The sequence below is a fragment of the Oryctolagus cuniculus genome, chromosome 5, assembly GCF_964237555.1.
Source record: "Oryctolagus cuniculus chromosome 5, mOryCun1.1, whole genome shotgun sequence".
NCBI lineage: Eukaryota > Metazoa > Chordata > Mammalia > Lagomorpha > Leporidae > Oryctolagus > Oryctolagus cuniculus.
The window spans coordinates 46,736,788-46,754,881 of NC_091436.1; the positions used below are offsets into that span (position 1 = coordinate 46,736,788).

General features: G+C 36.3%; 1 protein-coding gene across 1 annotated transcript in view; it reads left to right on the forward strand.

Moving 5' to 3' along the window:
• TRDN (triadin) overlaps positions 1 to 18,094 on the forward strand; it is a gene marked incomplete at its 5' end in the record, with an annotated part of 426,296 nt that overhangs the window by 318,019 nt on the left and 90,183 nt on the right. The window contains 2 exon segments of the mRNA NM_001082743.1: positions 2,405 to 2,455; positions 9,356 to 9,406. Coding sequence (NP_001076212.1) covers positions 2,405 to 2,455; positions 9,356 to 9,406 — 102 coding nt within the window.

Consider the following 18,094-nt stretch of genomic DNA (forward strand, 5'->3'; position numbering starts at 1 on the left):
GTTGTGGCTTTCCCCCCACAACCTCCCTCCCTCCCGCGGCCCTCCCCTTTCCCACTCCCTCTCCCATCCCACCCTTCATGGAGTTTCATTTTCAATCAACTTAGTATATACTAAGCAAGGATTTCAACAGGCTGCCATAAACATTTATAAAATTAATTACTAACACCAATATATGAATGATAATATGGGCAAATCATATACACTTGGATTTAATTTTTTTTTTTTTTTTGACAGGCAGAGTGCAGAGAGAGAGAGAGACAGAGAGAAAGGTCTTCCTTTTGCTGTTGGTTCACCCTCCAATAGCTGCAGCGGCCGGCACGCTGTGGCCATCGCACCGCGCTGATCTGAAGCCAGGAGCCAGGTGCTTCCCCTGGTCTCCCATGCAGGTGCAGGGCACAAGGACTTGGGCCATCCTCCACTGCACTCCCTGGCCACAGCAGAGAGCTGGCCTGGAAGAGGGGCAACTGGAACAGAATCCGGCGCCCTGACCGGGACTAGAACCCGGTGTGCTGGCGCCACAGGCAGAGGATTAGCCTAGTGAGCTGTGGCGCTGGCCAAGGATTTAAAATTTTTTAACTGAAATGTCTTATTAATATTTCATATATTATTAGAAGTAATTTTTAGTCTTCTTGTTTGTTTTCATTTTGTACAATTGGTTCATACACTAAGTGAAATCAATCTGTGTGAACAATATAAATAAGTTTTCTGTGGAGGTATTTATGGAAACATGTCAGGCTGGTGCTGTGGCTCACTTGGTTAGTCCTCCGCCTGCGGCGCTGGCATCCCATATGGGCGCCAGGTTCTAGGTCCGGTTACTCCTCTTCCAGTCCAGCTCTCTGCTGTGGCACCTGCCTCCTGGCTTCGGATCGGCGCAGTGCTGACCGTAGCGGCCATTTGGGGAGTGAAGCAACGGAAGGGAGACCTTTCTCTCTGTCTCTCTCTCTCACTCTCTATAAATCTACCTGTCAAATAAAAAAAAAAAAAAAGAAAGCATGTCATTATCATGATAGTTTCTACGTATAAGTGAGACTGTATGTCGCTTTGCTTCTGCAACACTTTCCTATAATCTGCACTTCATCTGCTGTTGAAACTTTTTCCAGATATTTCTTTGGTGTCTTATTGAAATATGAAATATAATACATTTAAAACAAAGATTGTATCTTCCTTTAAAGATCTCTTTCCTACATTTTTACCTCAGCTGATCATAGATTTTGTTAATGTAAACCAAATAAGAACTCCAGGGATCATTCCTAGATTAATTTTTATTTTTAATTTAACAATTAGTTGATACATAAAATTGTACATACTGATGGAGTATTACATGATATTTTAATGCATGTAAAAATTGTGTAATGTCCAGAGTAGTCACATCTAAGTCTTAGAGAAATATACAGTGTACTATCATTGCTTGTATTCGCCTTACCGTGCAATAGAATATGCAAACTTCTAAACTACTATACAACTATAACTAGTCTCATTAATCAACCTGTCCCATGTTGTCCACTCTCCTGGATGCCCGTGATGGCTCACTCTGATGGCCGATAGTTAATGTTACATGTTGGAGGAACTCCTAAAAAATTACATATATGTAAACTCTCCAGAGCGGTAGTATCAGCTGAATCACTCCATTACAGATGAATTTTCCACAGGAAGTGCCATTAGATAATAAAGAGAAACTACACTATCTTTTCCAAATTACTCTTTAGGATCTCTTCTACTGCATTCTACTAGTTATATATGACTTCTGTTCATGTGTAGTGAGTGTCAAACCCAGGCCTCACTGTTTTCTCTCTGATCTTCTAAATGTGTTTTTGTACCTCATCTCATTGGTTTAATACTCCACCTAATCTCTGTTGATCTAATTCCTTTCTGTTTTTCAGTGTTTGCCTGCGAGCCATGTGATAAAAGCTTGTCCTGATTCCCATCATTCAGATACTGAAGCCAGTATCTTTGAGTTCAGAATATCAGTTTAAACTCCAGGTCTGCTGTTTAATGGTCTTGAGGAAATTACTTAGTCCTTTTTCATGAAAAGTAGAAATGATGATGGGACTCCTGTATCTCATAAGGTTGTTGTGAACACTGGATGGCAAAATAGTAGAGAACATTGTCTGACACATAGCAATTAGACCAAGTTAGCTATGATTCTTCCGCCAAAGCCTGTGGAATTTTATCTACATCTATCTCGTTTATGTCTTTATCTTCCCCTTGTGATGATAATCCATGGGCTTACTTTCTGTCTGTTGTAAGCTTAGTTCTGTGCCTCATAGGCGATGTGGCACAGGAGACATCTGCAGCTTGATTATTGATTCAAACACCCTCTAATTCACATAAAGAAATTCTTAGTGGTTCCCCCCTCCAACCTATTATTCCTTGTAACCTTTTCTTCTCATGATCTTTCTTGCAGAAACTAGAAAAGAAAAACCTGGCAAGATTTCTTCAGTTCTGAAGGATAAAGGTAATATGCGAATGCTTTTAGTAGAAACATCTGACTGCGTACTTAATATGTTATTGGCATCTCCTTGGGGGATGAGTGCACTACAATTGCCATGGTCAGACTCACATTTTTAAAAAAGTTTTATATTTATTTTCCTCCTGAAAGTGCTTTCTTCATATTCACTACTACTTAAAAAGTGTTCTTTTGCAATTTTCAAATAATAAATAAATGGATAAAAGAAGACATGAAGGAAAGAAGACAATGAGGAAAGCAGAAAGGGAGGGAAAAAAGAAATGCAAGAGGGAGAATCATTTAAAAATGTAAAAGAACAAAGAAAAATATGGAAGAAAAGTAAAGAAACTAGAAAGAACTTGGCTCTGTATTCCTTATTTCTCTTTTTTCATCCATTCATATTGTACCCGCATATTATCTTTCAAGCTCTTGCAAATCATTGGAGAAACACAGATGGAAAAGCTAGAAGTAGGGAGCAAGAGTTGGTAATTGGAGTTATGAATCCTGTGATTTTTAAAATGTACTTAGGCATATTCTGTCAACTTTAATCTTTTCAGGCTCTTTCTTGCTATAAAAAGCAGAGAAATTCTTATTTAAATTTTGTGACCTCAGGCTACTGAATTAACCAACTGCGTTTCCTCTCCGTTGATCCAAATTCTGGACTCCTTCCTATGAATAATGACCATGTAAAGCATCAAGATTTCTCTCTATGTTTCATCCTTCACTGAGTACCTTCTCTTTCAAAGTAATAAACTTATGTTTACAATTTGTTGTATTGTCTCTATGTGTGATATATACATTAATTTATTAAGTAACTGCAATAGCATCTGTTTATTCATCAAGACTTGGTTGTTCAACCTTAACATTTTTATTCACTTGAGAAACATTATGAGAAGAAAGAGAGACAGAAAAGAAGCTCTCCTGGGCCGGCGCCGTGGCTCAATAGGCTAATCCTCCACCTTGCGGCGCCGGCACACCGGGTTCTAGTCCCGGTCGGGGTGCCGGATTCTGTCCCGGTTGCCCCTCTTCCAGGCCAGCTCTCTGCTATGGCCAGGGAGTGCAGTGGAGGATGGCCCAGGTGCTTGGGCCCTGCACCCCATGGGAGACCAGGAAAAGCACCTGGATCCTGGCTCCTGCCATCGGATCAGCGCGGTGCGCCGGCTGCAGCGGCGGCCATTGGAGGGTGAACCAACGGCAAAGGAAGACCTTTCTCTCTCTGTCTCTCTCTCACTGTCCACTCTGCCTGTCAAAAAAAAACAAAAAAAAAAAAAAAAGAAAAGAAGCTCTCCTATGTGTTGATGAAGTCTCAAAATGCCTGCCGTGGCTGGGGTTGGAACCTGGATTCAGGACAGCAATCCAGGTCTCTCATGTGGGTGGCAGGGACCAAACCACTGGAGTCATCACCTGCTGCCTCCAAGTCTTTGCATGGGCAGGAAGTTGAAATCAAGAACTAAGTTGGAATTAAACCCAGGCATTTCAATGTGATATTCAGGCATCTTAGCAGCTATCTTAATAACTCAGCCAAGTACCTGCTCTCTCCTTAAGTTCTTATATGAACCAAGTGGTACCACATTCAGCAATGATTTATTGTGCATCTAATGCATCATGTTCAATACAGGTACTCACCAGACAATACGGATACAAGAAAGCTATTATGCTTACATAGAATGTGTAGCAATAATAATGTAGTTGATTTAATTTATAAGGATTATGGAGTATATGCACAGGGCGCAATGAAAGTGTGTAATTGGGGATCCTAATGATGTTCAGTGAAATAAGGAAGGAATTCCTCAAGAAATTATGTTAAATTCCAGTAAAAATGATGATGAATTAGTCAGGTATAAGTATGGCATTTACCTAGAAGCAGGATACCTATTCCTGGACAAGCACATTGATAAACACTTTTTCTTTTTTGCTCAGCAAGATGTGCTGCTATCCTGATTTTTTAAATGAGGAAGCTGAGGGAAAGATAATGTAAGTTACTGAGTGTCACACTGTGGTTAGGAGATGAAGGTAACAGCCAAAGCTTGTCTGCCTTTAATGCCCATCTTTCCATTTTAGTAGTGACACTGCTTACTCTTTAACACAGTTAACAGGAACGTTACATTGAGTATAGACCTTATTATATAACCTGAAAACATTATTTGACATAAATGTGTTTGTAATTCTATGAAGAAAACGGTATTAGCCTTTTTGCATTTTGGGTGATTTCACTTAATTCCCAAGATGGATATATTCCATTTTTCCACTAATTACTTGTTCTTTGTAAAGGATATCTTCACCTTTCCTTGCCAACTATCCACTCTCATTTTATCTGAAAACTTTGTGAGAAGAAAAGGTATCGCTGAAATACACTGCTGTGAGTGAACGTGTATGTGTGTGTGTGTAATTTGCAATTCACATTTTTGGAAAATCTAAATGTTCTTTAGTTTATTTGTGTGGTGACCCAGGAATACTTGTAACATGCATGACTGTTCACTATGAAAACAACTCTAAGGAAAGGTAGAGTCTTAACTGCAAACTACTCTTCAGGCAATGGTTATTATAAAACATTTAAACTACCTCATAGAAGCTTTACTTGTGCCAAAGCCCAAACTATTTGTAAAGGGTAGTTGTCAAAATCCATTACCTGGGGGATTTAAATTCACTCAGACCACTTCACCAAGTATGGCCATGTGATTTCTATTATTATTGTTACTAATGTTTAAAAACAGGCAATTTCCTAGTGGACATTTTTTCCTAGATGTAGAATTCTCTGCTATTTGCAAAATGTCTTTGTAGTCCTAAGAATACCATGCTTATAAAGGATTTCCTCATATTTTTATTGACTTTTAATGATTTAAACCAGATATTACATTCTAAGTTCAAACTATATTATATTAATGCTTCCCAAAAGTTGGATATTCTTTTAGAATACTTTCATTGCTCTTTTTGCAGAATATCATTTGTTTTTACTAAAAATCCAATAAATCCAAAGCAATTGCAATATTATCTATTGTATTTTAAGGATTTTGAAAGCCTTTGTTGTATTATGGTTCCTGGATAATCTTTGTAGGCTGCTGTTGAGTGGTGGTATAATCAGAATGCCATTTTTCCACTTGCTAAAAGGCCATTTATTTCATTGTAATCATTGTATTTTATGAGTTCCATGAATTATACACTTAAGAGACTAACCAGTCTCTTCATGATTTCCCTGAGTGTACACAGTCAAATCATATTGAAGCAATGGTGTAATTTCAAAACTACCTATGATACAATGAAAGTTGCGCCCTCAACACAAGGGATGGGATGATAATTAGTAAATTAAGCCTTTAAAGAAACATCATTAAGCTTGTCTCTTTTTATAAAGAGGTATGGAAAGCTCTAGGGATGATTATTCCAAAGGAAAAAAAAGCTGGAGGAAGATTTGCTGATTTTTGCATTTAGTTCAACATTTTTTTTTTTTTACATTTTTTTCTTTCTTTTTTTTTTTAACAGGCAGAGTGGACAGTGAGATAGAGAGAGAGACAGAGAGAAAGGTCTTCCTTTTGCCGTTGGTTCACCCTCCAATGGCAGCCACGGCCAGCGCACTGTGGCCAGCGCACAGCGGCCGGCACACCGCGCTGATCCGAAGCCAGGAGCCAGGTGCCCATCCTGGTCTCCCATGGGGTGCAGGACCCAAGCACTTGGGCCATCCTCCACTGCACTCCCGGGCCACAGCAGAGAGCTGGCCTGGAAGAGGGGCAACCAGGACAGGATCCGATGCCCCGACTGGGACTAGAACCCGGTGTGCTAGCGCTGCTAGGTGGAGGATTAGCCTATTGAACCGTGGCGCCGGCCATCAACAATTTTTGCACTTGGCTCAACTACTTGAACTAGGGGACTCGAACATTTTCAACATTTCTACAAAGCAAGAGCCATGCTTATGTGGCTTTGGCAACCCAGAAACTAGAAAACCCATGTCCTCGGTTATCTTCCTGATGACATCAACCCCATTTCACTGCCACTTGCTTTCAATAGCTGTTCTGATTTTTCTGAGAATGCAAGATTTATTTATGGACTTAGGAAATACAGATCAGATAAATAAAGCAGCAGAAAGATTAATTTCATCTTTGATTATGCAGTGGAATATCGGAATTGTTAACTGGTTTCTGATCCAGGCTTGTGTATATTTGGAACTAATGCTAGAGGATTATCAACAGAGTTTATCTTACTTTATAATCTGATGCTCAAGACTCTGCACCTGAAGCTCCTCCAACTACTATTTTTCTTCAAAATATTTTTTCTTGGCCATTTCACCTCATCGAACAAAAGCTGGATGATTTTTTTTTTCTGTAACACAGCCTCTTTTACCAGATATTTTTGACAGATTTCCAATTTATATCCTAGCACTGTTAAATAATTTTAGGCCCTGATCATTGAGGTTCATAAATCATCCTGTAAGGCCTGAGATAAATACAAAGAAATTACTATGTATATAAAAATGGTTTCCAAAATTTTGCTCCTGATAAACAAACAGATGAGTTGAAAAATGACTTGAGAGCTGACCCAAATCACAGAGTTAGACTTATCTCTTCTTAACTCAGAAGTGCAGGATTCCCATATAGTATACTCTTCACTATTTTTTGTGGGGAAATATCAGATTTGATACCTGGCTCTCATCCTTTGGTAGTTAGAGTCTGCACAGCCAAGTATGTGTTCTTCCTAAATCAGGTCAGAATCTCCTTAATAAGGACAGTGATGGATTTACTAATAAGGTGATGGATTTACTACCTCAGGATGCCCTGTGAAAGTGTATCTTATTTTCCCTCTTCTTCTTTCTTCAGAAATCCAAAGTCATCTTGGTGGTTCACTGAATTGGTTTTGTATTTAATAACTTTGTTTTTTAAAGGATTTATTTATTTATTTATTTATTTATTTATAAGAGTTACAGAGAGTGAGGGAGAGACAGAAAGAAAATCTTCCATCCATGGGCTCACTCCTTAGATGGCTACAACAGCCAGCGCTGGGCCAAGCAAAAGACAGGAGCTCCATCTTGGTCTCCCACATGAGTGGCAGCTGCAGGTGTATACAGGTAGTTCTGGCATCTCTGGTGGTAGCTTTACTCACTTTTCCACAATGTAGGCCACCTTGATAAGTACTATAATCTCATACAAATATGTACACTCACCCATTGAAAGCAGCTGCTGAGTTTTGAATTCTGTGACTTCCCACTAGACTGGGAATCTTTCTCCACCATCACTTTTCATTTTACAATATATTAGTTATTTTGGCTTAGCCTGAAAATGCAACTGCAATAATTTATCCTGTAGGCTTGGAAAAAGCTATTGAAGCTTCTCAATGTGTTTATTCAATTTAGGGCTCTTGATTTCATCTTCATGTGCTGCAATAGAGAAGAAAATTATCCTATTTATATTGATCATGATATATAGCAGGATAGCCTTTCTTATTCTCCTTTAAAGAATTATTTATTTATTTGAAAGAGAAGCAGAGGCAGAGAGAGAGAGAGAGAGAGAGAGAGAGAGAGAGAGAGAGCCATTTGCTTGTTTACTTCCTAGATGGTCACAATGGCTGGAGCTGTTCCAATCCTTAGCCAGGTGCTAAGAATTTCATCCAGGTCTCCCATGTGGGTGCAGGAACCCAAGGACTTGGGCCATCTTCTACTGTTTTCCCAGACCATAGCAGAGAGCTGGATTGGTAGTGGAGCAGCCAGGACTCAAACCAGCACCCGTATGTGATGCTGGCACTACAGGTGGCAGCTTTACTCACTATGCCACAATGCCAGCCCCACCATTTTTTTTTAACACCAAACCTATTTTTAAAAATCTACATATATACAGGTGTCTAAGGTTGCTGTTTGACCAACAAGAAAACCCTACCTTAAGGAAATAGCCCTTTACAATATTTTACTTCTTTAATATAACAAAATAATAATAATTGTAAATTTATGCAGTAAAATGTGATGTTGATATATTTTTACAATTTGAAGTGATTAAACTGATATTTAATGTAGCAGACTCTTCACATACTTATCATTTTTGTGGTAGACACTTGAAATTATTCCTGTGGCAAATTTAAAATATTTTTCTTCTAAATACAACTTTGTGCCTTTTGTGCCAATATCTTCCTTTTCCTTATCCATCAGCTACTCTAGCATCTGCCAATCATAATTCTACTCTTTACTGCTGGGAGTTCAAGGTTCCACATATCAGTGATCTTGTGTATTATTTGGCTTCATGTGACTTATTTATTTCCTTAGCAAAACACCTATATGCCCATTTTGGACACATCTTTAGCTACCTAGAATCATTTAATTCTATATGATTGCTAGAGTCCATTTCCATTTACACATGCCAATGCTATATTCTCTATATTGTCACCCAAATCCATAAGTGAGAAGAGCAAAAAGGATCAGCACATGGACCTCTTCTCTATTTCCCATTATATTGTAAGCATTTTTATGTGAAATGAATATTGAGCTTTAATAATTCAGAACAATCAAAGCAATCAGTTTTTCATATTTTCTAACAGGTTGTTGAGGAAGTATAATGATATATAGAACATTGTTTTTACATATATCTGAAGCCATGATATGTTTGAAATCACATTGCATTAAAGCAGGTAGAATAAATTTAGCTTTATTTGACTGAATTTTGGGTGTTAATAATAAAATTGTATCTCATTTTATTTCAGTTGTATTCTTCAAGTTACCACTAACTCTGATCATAAAAATGATCAGGTTTGGGGGAGGGTCTTGTTCCATTCTATACTATTGTTTTGATGGTTTTGATTATAACAATTGTTTTTAAATCATATCATTTCCACCTATTTTCAATTTGTTAACTCACTAACCTCACTGACTACCACATATAGTTTTTTTTTGTATCTCTTTATATTAACTTCAAATGAATGCTCAATGTTTCTTTCCAGAACTTACAAAGGAGAAAGAAGTGAAGGTTCCAGCTTCCCTCAAGGAAAAAGGTAATTATGTATAAAAAATAAAATCTGATTGATATTCCTATTGCATGTTAATTTTTTTACAAAAAAGAAATGTGATTTGTTTTAGGCTTTGGAAATCATAATTTTCATATGCTCTAATGTTTCTGAGCAAAGGAAAAAATACTGAATTCTCAAAATCAAACTCCTAATTGTACAATGGAACACTAAGAATAGAGTAGTTATGTCAGAAACACTAAAAAATTTCAAAATAATATGAATTCTGATTCCATGGTCCTGTAATGAAATGGGGAGATCCAACATTTTTGAAAAAACTTTTTAAAAAATTTATTTGAAAGGCAGAGAGGAGAGAAAGAGAGAGAGAGAAAGAGAAAGCCATCTTCCGCTGCTTTCCCATGCGGTAACAGGGAGTTGAACAGAAGAGGAGCAGCCAGGACTTGATTGGAGCTCAAATAAGATGCCAGTGTCTCAGGTGGCAGCTAACCTGCTGCACCACAGCGCCAGACCTGGGAACTACCTTTCATAAATACTCAGAAAAATCTTGGCTGATATTTTGTGATTTGGTAATTGTTTACAGGTCTTGTCTTACTGCCTGTAGAACAGTGGTCTTTCTACTTTTTATTTGTTGAACATACGGTTAGTGGTACCTTAAGTGTGTGAGTTTACAGTAAATTGAAATTATGCTATTACAAAAATTAAAGGAAAGGAAAAAAGACAGAAAGGAAGGGAGGTCTGAAGGAGTGAAGTATAATTATCTTCTTTGAATTGTATCTACGGAGTGCAAGAAATATATTCTCTTTATATTAATAAAAAGATTTTAAAAACTTGAGATGGGGCTGGTGCCGTGGTGCACTAGATTAAACCTCCTTGAATAAGTATAATAAAATACTGCAAACTGCTTTCCTTAAAACAACATAAATGGGGCTGGCGCCGTGGCGCACTAGGTTAATCATCCGCTTGCGGTGCCGGCATCCCATAGGGGATCAGTTCTAGTCCCGGTTGCTCCTCTTCCAGTCCAGCTCTCTGCTGTGGCCGGGGAAAGCAGTGGAGGATGACCCAAGTGCTTGGGCTTCTGCACCCACATGGGAGACTGGGAGGAAGCACCTGGCTCCTGGCTTTGGATTGGCTCAGCTCCGGCTATGGTAGCCTTTTGGGGAGTGAACCAATGGAAGGAAGACCTCTCTCTCTCTCTATCTCTCTCTCTCTCACTGTCTGTGACTCTAGCTGTCAAATAAATAAATAAATAAATAAAGCAAAAAACTTGAAACTAGGTATTGAAAGCAATGATTTAAAATAAAATAAAATCATGAATGCCTTTGTGGATTAGATATAATAGAACTCTAAACAATTATTGAAGCAAGGAGGGAGTTTAGGGTGAGCTACTATCCATTCCTCTTATCTTACAAATAAATTAAACTTGAATAGTCTAACAATTTTATGAATTTATTATAGTTTGTAGCAAAGTCAACATTATAACTCCAGTCTCCAAAACAAGCACTACTATCTTTAAATGTGCCATGGTGTACCTCTGGCCCTCCCATTGTGGTAGAGTTGGAATAAGGTGGATTTTGATATATGACATATTTCAAGTTGTGTCCCCTGAAACATAAGTAAACATGCTGACTCCAGTGCAATGTATTTAGTGTTTAACTAATCCAAGCAAATTCTGTGGGCATGGCATTGTGCTCCCAGTTATCTAATATTTCTTTTTTTTTTTTTTTTGATAGTTTCTTTTCTTTTCTTTTTCTTTTTTTTTTCTTTTCTTTTTTTTTTTTTTACAGAGGATCAGTTTAGTATGCATTAAGTAAAGATTTCAACAGTTTGCACCCCCATAGAAACACAAAGTGAAATATATTGTTTGAGTACTCGTTATAGCATTAAATCTCAATGCACAGCACATTAAGGACAGAGATCCTACATGAGGAGTAAGTGCACAGTGACTCCTGTTGTTGACTTTACCAATTGACACTCCTGTCTATGGCATCAGCAATCCCCCTATGCTCCAGTCATGAGTTTCCAAGGCTATGGAAGCCCCTTGAGTTCTCCGACTCTTATCTTGTTTAGACAAGGTCATAGTCAAAGTGGAGGTTCTCTCCTCCCTTCAGAGAAAGGTACCTCCTTCTTTGAAGACCTGTTCTTTCCACTGGGATCTCACTCACAGAGATCTTTTGCCAGAGTGTCTTGGCTTTCCATGCCTGAAATACTCTCATGGGCTTTTCAGCCAGATCAGAATGCCTTTAGGGCTGATTCTGAGGCCAGAGTGCTATTTAGGACATCTGCCATTCTATGAGTCTGCTGAGTATCTCACTTCCCATGTTGGATCACTCTCCCCTTTATTTATTCTATCGGTTAGTGTTAGCAGGTACTAGACTTGCTTATGTGCTCCCTTTGACTCTAATATTTCTTGATGTCAAAATGAACAGTATCAATTTTTCATTGTACCCATATTAGTGAAACATTGAAACTGAAACACACCTACTCTAGTGAGTGATAGAAAACAGAGCCTATTTCTACATTTACCCTGAGAGATCTGGATAAACTATTGACTGTATAAAGAGTTCAATAAAAATCAGCTTACTGGCATTTTTTTTATTCAAAAGAGGAAGACTCCTGGTGAATTTGCATGAGCATGTGTTAGAGTTGGGAGAGATAAGGAGAGCAGCGGGAAGGGAAAGCTGACAGAAGACTCAGAGTAATGAAGGATACATGTAGAGCTTCCATTAATCAGAACAGCGCCGTATAAAAACCAGGCCCTTAGGCCATAGTTTTCTAATTTTGCAATTAATGTTAAATTAAACAAAATTTTTATTTAATGAAACATGAGAGCAAAACATTTTTTTCTCAGCTCACATATGTACTTCATAGTTTTAAAAGCATTTAAAGCAACATAGCTGCAAACCTATTAAAGGATTTTTGTTTCATTTTGGAAATGTATTAATACATAAAAATGTTACTGTTGGCGTCCCCAATGCAGTTGTTCGTAGTTGTTCTGCACTATTTTTTATGTTAGCATGACACATAAATTAGGATATTTTTGCCTTGCACAAGGATTAATACACATTGTGGTAAATGGCCAATGGGTAGATTAATATTTCTATATGTTGTTATTCAACAGTTGGATAAATTGTGAAGATTAAGGAAATAATCCTCAATTTACTAAAACATCAATTTATTATAAATAAGCTATAGATTTGTTTATCTTGATCTCATTAGTGATGGGATATTTATGTAACAACAAAAATTGAATCGATTTGATGCTATTAAGTGATTTAATCACATAGTGATGAATTTACTTTTCTGAACTCAGGCATGGATATGAAAAAATAGAAACAAGAAGACATGTTTAATTTTTAACATTATTCACTTACTTATTTATTGACTTGGAAGGGAGAGATATGACCTATATGCTGGTCAACTCCAGAAATATGCATAATTGCTAGGTCTGGGTCAGGCTGAAGCCAGGCACCTACAACTCAGTTCTGGTCTCCCCTGCTGGTGACTGGGACTCAACAACTTAAGCTATCACCTGCTGCCTCCCAAGGAACACAGTAGTAGGAAGATGGAATCCAGGTTGGAGCCAAGACTCCAACCCAGATACCAAAATATGGAACACAGAATCTTAAATGTTATTTCAAGCACATGTCCACTTTAAAAAATATTTATTTTTAATTTATTTGAAAGGCAGAAAGACACGTCCACGTTTGTATAGACAAATGCATTTTTTGTTAATTTCAGTCTTTGATCACTGAAAGCATAAACTCGTGAGTCTTCTCTCTTTTTCTTACCTTCCAGACATCTTTTCATAATCCCAAACACCTGGTCAGTGTAGTGCCAGGAAGTTCCTTGTCTGAGACAATAGTGATGGGGACAAGAGAATATGCATAACATTAAATAAAATGTATTTTTTCACTTAAATCCATATTTCACTAACTGAATTTTTACTTTGTTGCATCATTTTCTTCAAAATTGCTAATGAAAAGTATTAGGCAGACCTTATATAAAAAGTCCATTGGATGTAATTAATAGAAATATTAATTTTCATTGTGTTATTTTTACTTTAGAAGTTGAGCCCTCAATTTACCGGCAGAATATTTCATTAGTCATTTTTGTTTTCCCACTTAAGGTGACAATGGTCTCTCCCAGATGGGTACTACAACATTAAAGGTGCTTCAAAATTCTATGTATTGAATTCATTTTATTTTCAAACATCCCAGTAAAGTTGAGATCTGCGGTGCTTAATGTAATGATAGTGTAGGGCACTTTATCTGTGACCAGAATCATGATATGCTACGTGACTTTTACTTTCCCCCTTGGGAGGTGGTGTTCCTTTAGCCTTGCTATCCATTAAAGGGATCAGTGTCATCTCACACATATTAGAACAGCCTCATTTGAAATAAATTTTTGTTAACAGTAGTAATTGGAAAAAAGTTGGTAGATGAAAGGTTCAACACTTCTTTTAGTAAATAGAAAACTCCTTTAAAAAGCCTCATTGAATTTCTCCTAAAGGAGTATCAGACATAATATGACAATATCCTGCTCATTTTCACAAGAAGTTAATCTATTGTGTGCTAGTCTTTCAAGACTTAAAGAGCAATAGCATATTCTTCTTTGGATAATGTTAAAGACATTATATATTGTTGCTATATGTTGTTAATGCCACTTAGGCACAAAAATCATCTATTTAATTAATATGAAAATATTGTTCCAAATCTAGGATCTGAGATTCTTATTATGTGGTAGATACAAAGAATTTAGCTTTTCACAATCTCATTTTCCATTACAATGTATATATATAGATACCAAGAGTAAAATGTGTATGTGTGTGTATGAGTGTACATATATTCAGGCTTCGAGAACTCTTCTTTTCCCCAGTCTTTAAAATCAAACGTAAAACTTAGATGGATAAATTTTAAAGACATAGCCTTGTGAAGTCAAGAGAAAAACATAATTGGATGAAAAACAGAATAGAAAACAAGATAATGAGTCAGGATAAACTGTGTTGGTGCTGGGCTCTGGATGGAGAATCATGGACCAGCAATTGTATTCCTATGTGACGAAGGTAGTAATGTCCATTATGGTATGCAAGTGTTTTAAGTGAGTCTTAAAAGGGAGTGTTAATCTGTGTCTGAAGTGGAGAACAGAACAGAAAACAGTAACATATAAATACCAGTTAAAATATGAACTGGTATTTATATGTTGCTGTAGAGACAAGAGCTATATTGCAGAAAGGAAAACGACAACTGAAAAATATACTCAGGTCTTTTTAAATTGATTTCAAAAGTGGTTCTTGATTTTCTACATGAAAATATTGTAAATATCAAGTTAAATTTATTCTTTGTTAAAGATTTTGCTACTATTGTGGATAAGATTCATTTAACTAACATATTTTGAAATTAGTCATCATTGACATTAGAGAGCACTATCAAGTGCACCGCGCTGATCCGAAGCCAGGAGCCAGGTGCTTCTCCTGGTCTCCCTTGCGGGTGCAGGGCCCAAGGACCTGGGCCATCCTCCATTGCACTCCCGGGCCACAGCAGAGAGCTGGACTGGAAGAGGAGCAACCAGGACAGAATCCGGCGCCCTGATCAGGACTAGAACCCGAAGTGCAGGCGCCACAGGCAGAGGATTAGCCTATTGAGCCGTGGCGCCAGCCCTGAACAGTCTGTTTAAAGTTTTTGAATGACTCAAATTTCTCATTTAATCTAGTAATTTTGTCTGATGTTTCTGATAGATTGTTTTGAGGTCCTTCCTTTGCTGTGATTTATCAACTCACGATGTCTTGTGAAGAGACAGAATTATTTTAGTTTAATATTATGTAATTAACATACATATAGGAAAAACACTAAGAAAATATAATAGTAATTCAGTAAATGAAATCCTGAATGTTGGGAAATATATTATAGTGCAGATATGTAACTGGACAATTAAATGAAAATACATAACTGTGTCTCATATGAAAAATTAAATTTCATTATGTTTGCACAGAAACCAATTTAAGATCTTTCAGGATGATGGTAAAAACAAACTTCAAATGTTAAGCAAAATGGAGGAAGAGTCAACCAATAATATATATATATACGTATATATAAAACTTTTAGAGGGGGAGTTCTTAAGACACAAAGAGAGCAAATCCAAAGGGAACAATTAGTTACTCAACTGAAAAATGTATGTCAGAGTATATAATGAACAAGGGATAAATAACCAAATGACATTTTAAATATCTTCAGTTTTTACTTTTAAAAATAAAGGAAACATGTTTGAATGTTCCTTTGGAAAGAGATGAGGATGAAAAGACTAATGTTCCACATAAACTTAGTGAATAGTAAAGTTAGTACTTAAACTTGCGGAATCCAGACTATTCTTAGTATGAGTGCGACCAGTTTGAGTGGCAGTGTTACTAATCTATCTTACTGCTCTTTATTTCCTAGAAGTTGATATTTTATGTCTGTTCAGTTGTCATTAGTTTTTGCATATCATTATAAGGTTCCCAATGGTGATTAAATACCCTCTGATTTATCCAGATTCAAATTTACCTGATTTGAAAGATTATATATTGTGTATTCTGTTTTTACACTTGATCTTAGCCAAAAGGCCAAGAAGCGATGTGTATTCTGTTTTTAAGAGAAAAAAAATCAAAGGCCATTGGTCAGCAACTTATTCCAAAGGGAACCTTTAAGAATATGTAAACTCAATGTATGTCAGTATAAACTTGACCATTGTTGTTACATTGCTACATTTAGTGACTCTAAATATGCTAATATCCAATGGTCAACATATAGCGTTTGCTTTAAAAATAAATTCTCATATGAATGTTTTTCAGTGATTCTATTTAAGCTGGTATTATAGAGAATTAATTTGTCTTTGGTAACTAATAACTCTAGTGAGAAAGCTCAGTTAATCTGTATATTTGATTCACCATTCTGAATTTTTAAAATTATCTAATATTACTGCTATTCACATATATAATTACCACTCATGATACTGTTAACCTCTGAAATATATTAAGACTTACTATAATAGTTTTAAAGTCTAATACTTAGTCCATAGAAGTTTATTTAATAATAAATATCAGTATTTTATTTTCTGTTGATTTTATTCCCTTCTGATTTAACTTGTTGATGTGATTTAATTTTACTTTTAAGTATATTAAGAAAAAATATTATGAATCTTGTGTTAACAGAGAAGAAATTGATGCACAAAGATTAAATGATTATCTAATATTTCTATGCTGAAATAATTACTTTGTATACTCCTTAATGGCCACTGGAAAAATTAATTTCTTTCTTCAATATTGGAATATATCTACACATTTATTCTAACACGTAATCATGATTTTTTGTTTTCCAAATAACTTTATTTATCTGCTAAGAATTGAGTAAAGTTACAGATAATTTGTTGATATAAAAATGACCAATTAGGATTCTTGAGCTTAAAATGTCAATAAATGCTATTACAAATCCATGATGATTCATTTTTGAAGAATCATTAAAGTGAAAGTTTTGCTAATAACAGAGACACTAATGTCTAAAATTATTCCAGTTATGCTGATTATTTCAAATTCTAACTTGACAAATTGCTAAAGGTTATATGTTAGTAAGAAAAGTGAAGTGAAGTGTTGCTCAGTGGATCAAACTGCCTCTTCGGACACACATATCCTATATTGAATTGATGATTTCAGTACTGATTCCTCCACTTCCAATACTCCTTCTTGTTAATACATCTGGGAAGGTAGCAGATAAAAACTCAAGTGCTCAAGTCTCTGCCACACACATGGATGAGCAGGATGGAGTTACTAACTCCTGGTTTGGCGTACCTAGCCCTGGCAATCGCAGAGGAGTGAGCCACAACATAGCAGATCTCTCACTGTCTCTCTTTGCTTTCAAGTAAATGAACAATTGATTTTTAAAATGTGGTTGCAGGAGCCAGAGTTTTGTCCATAATAATAGCTTTATAAGAGCAATGTATGTAATGTGAATTTCTTCCTTCATTCAAAAAGTTAATGTACAACTATCATTCATGTATAACTATATATGTAATAAAAATAAAATTAGAAGCTTGCATCCCAATACAACGAGTATGATTCCCTTAGTGTTGTTCTTTCCATTTAAACTATCATTCAAAGGGGAGAACTGGGATAAGAGTATGCCACTCTGCAAGTCTGTGTCTCCTGTCCTCCAAGATATTTTACATTCTAAAATGCTTCTCTCTTTGACTAGAAATTATTAAAATATCATAACAGACTTTTTCAAGTTTCCTTTAAAATTTGAGTGTGTTATTTTTCATGTAAAGCCATCTATAATTTTTACATATTTGAACCATATATAGTATTATGCACACTTATATATATGAACTTTTATGAACTTGATTGCTCATTATTACTTCAAGTTTAATAAAATCACAGCAGGTACTGAGAGTAGCAAGCCAAAATTTGGTTAATGGATCTTTTTCATGAGGTAAAACAAAGAATATTTGTTTACCTTGGCAAGAAATCTTTTTCACAACATTCTGAACCCATTGAAGTCTACTTGTTCATTAGTTGGAATACATCTTCCCAGCTGTCTACAATCCTCAGATAACATCACAAAACCTTGTTACGACCAGCTATTCTTTCTGTGACTTACAATGTGTGCAGCTGCCTCCAGTTATATCTTACCTATTTAAATGTGTGCCCTTCACCCTAGGAAGGAAAGACTAATGAAGCCTACATAGGTA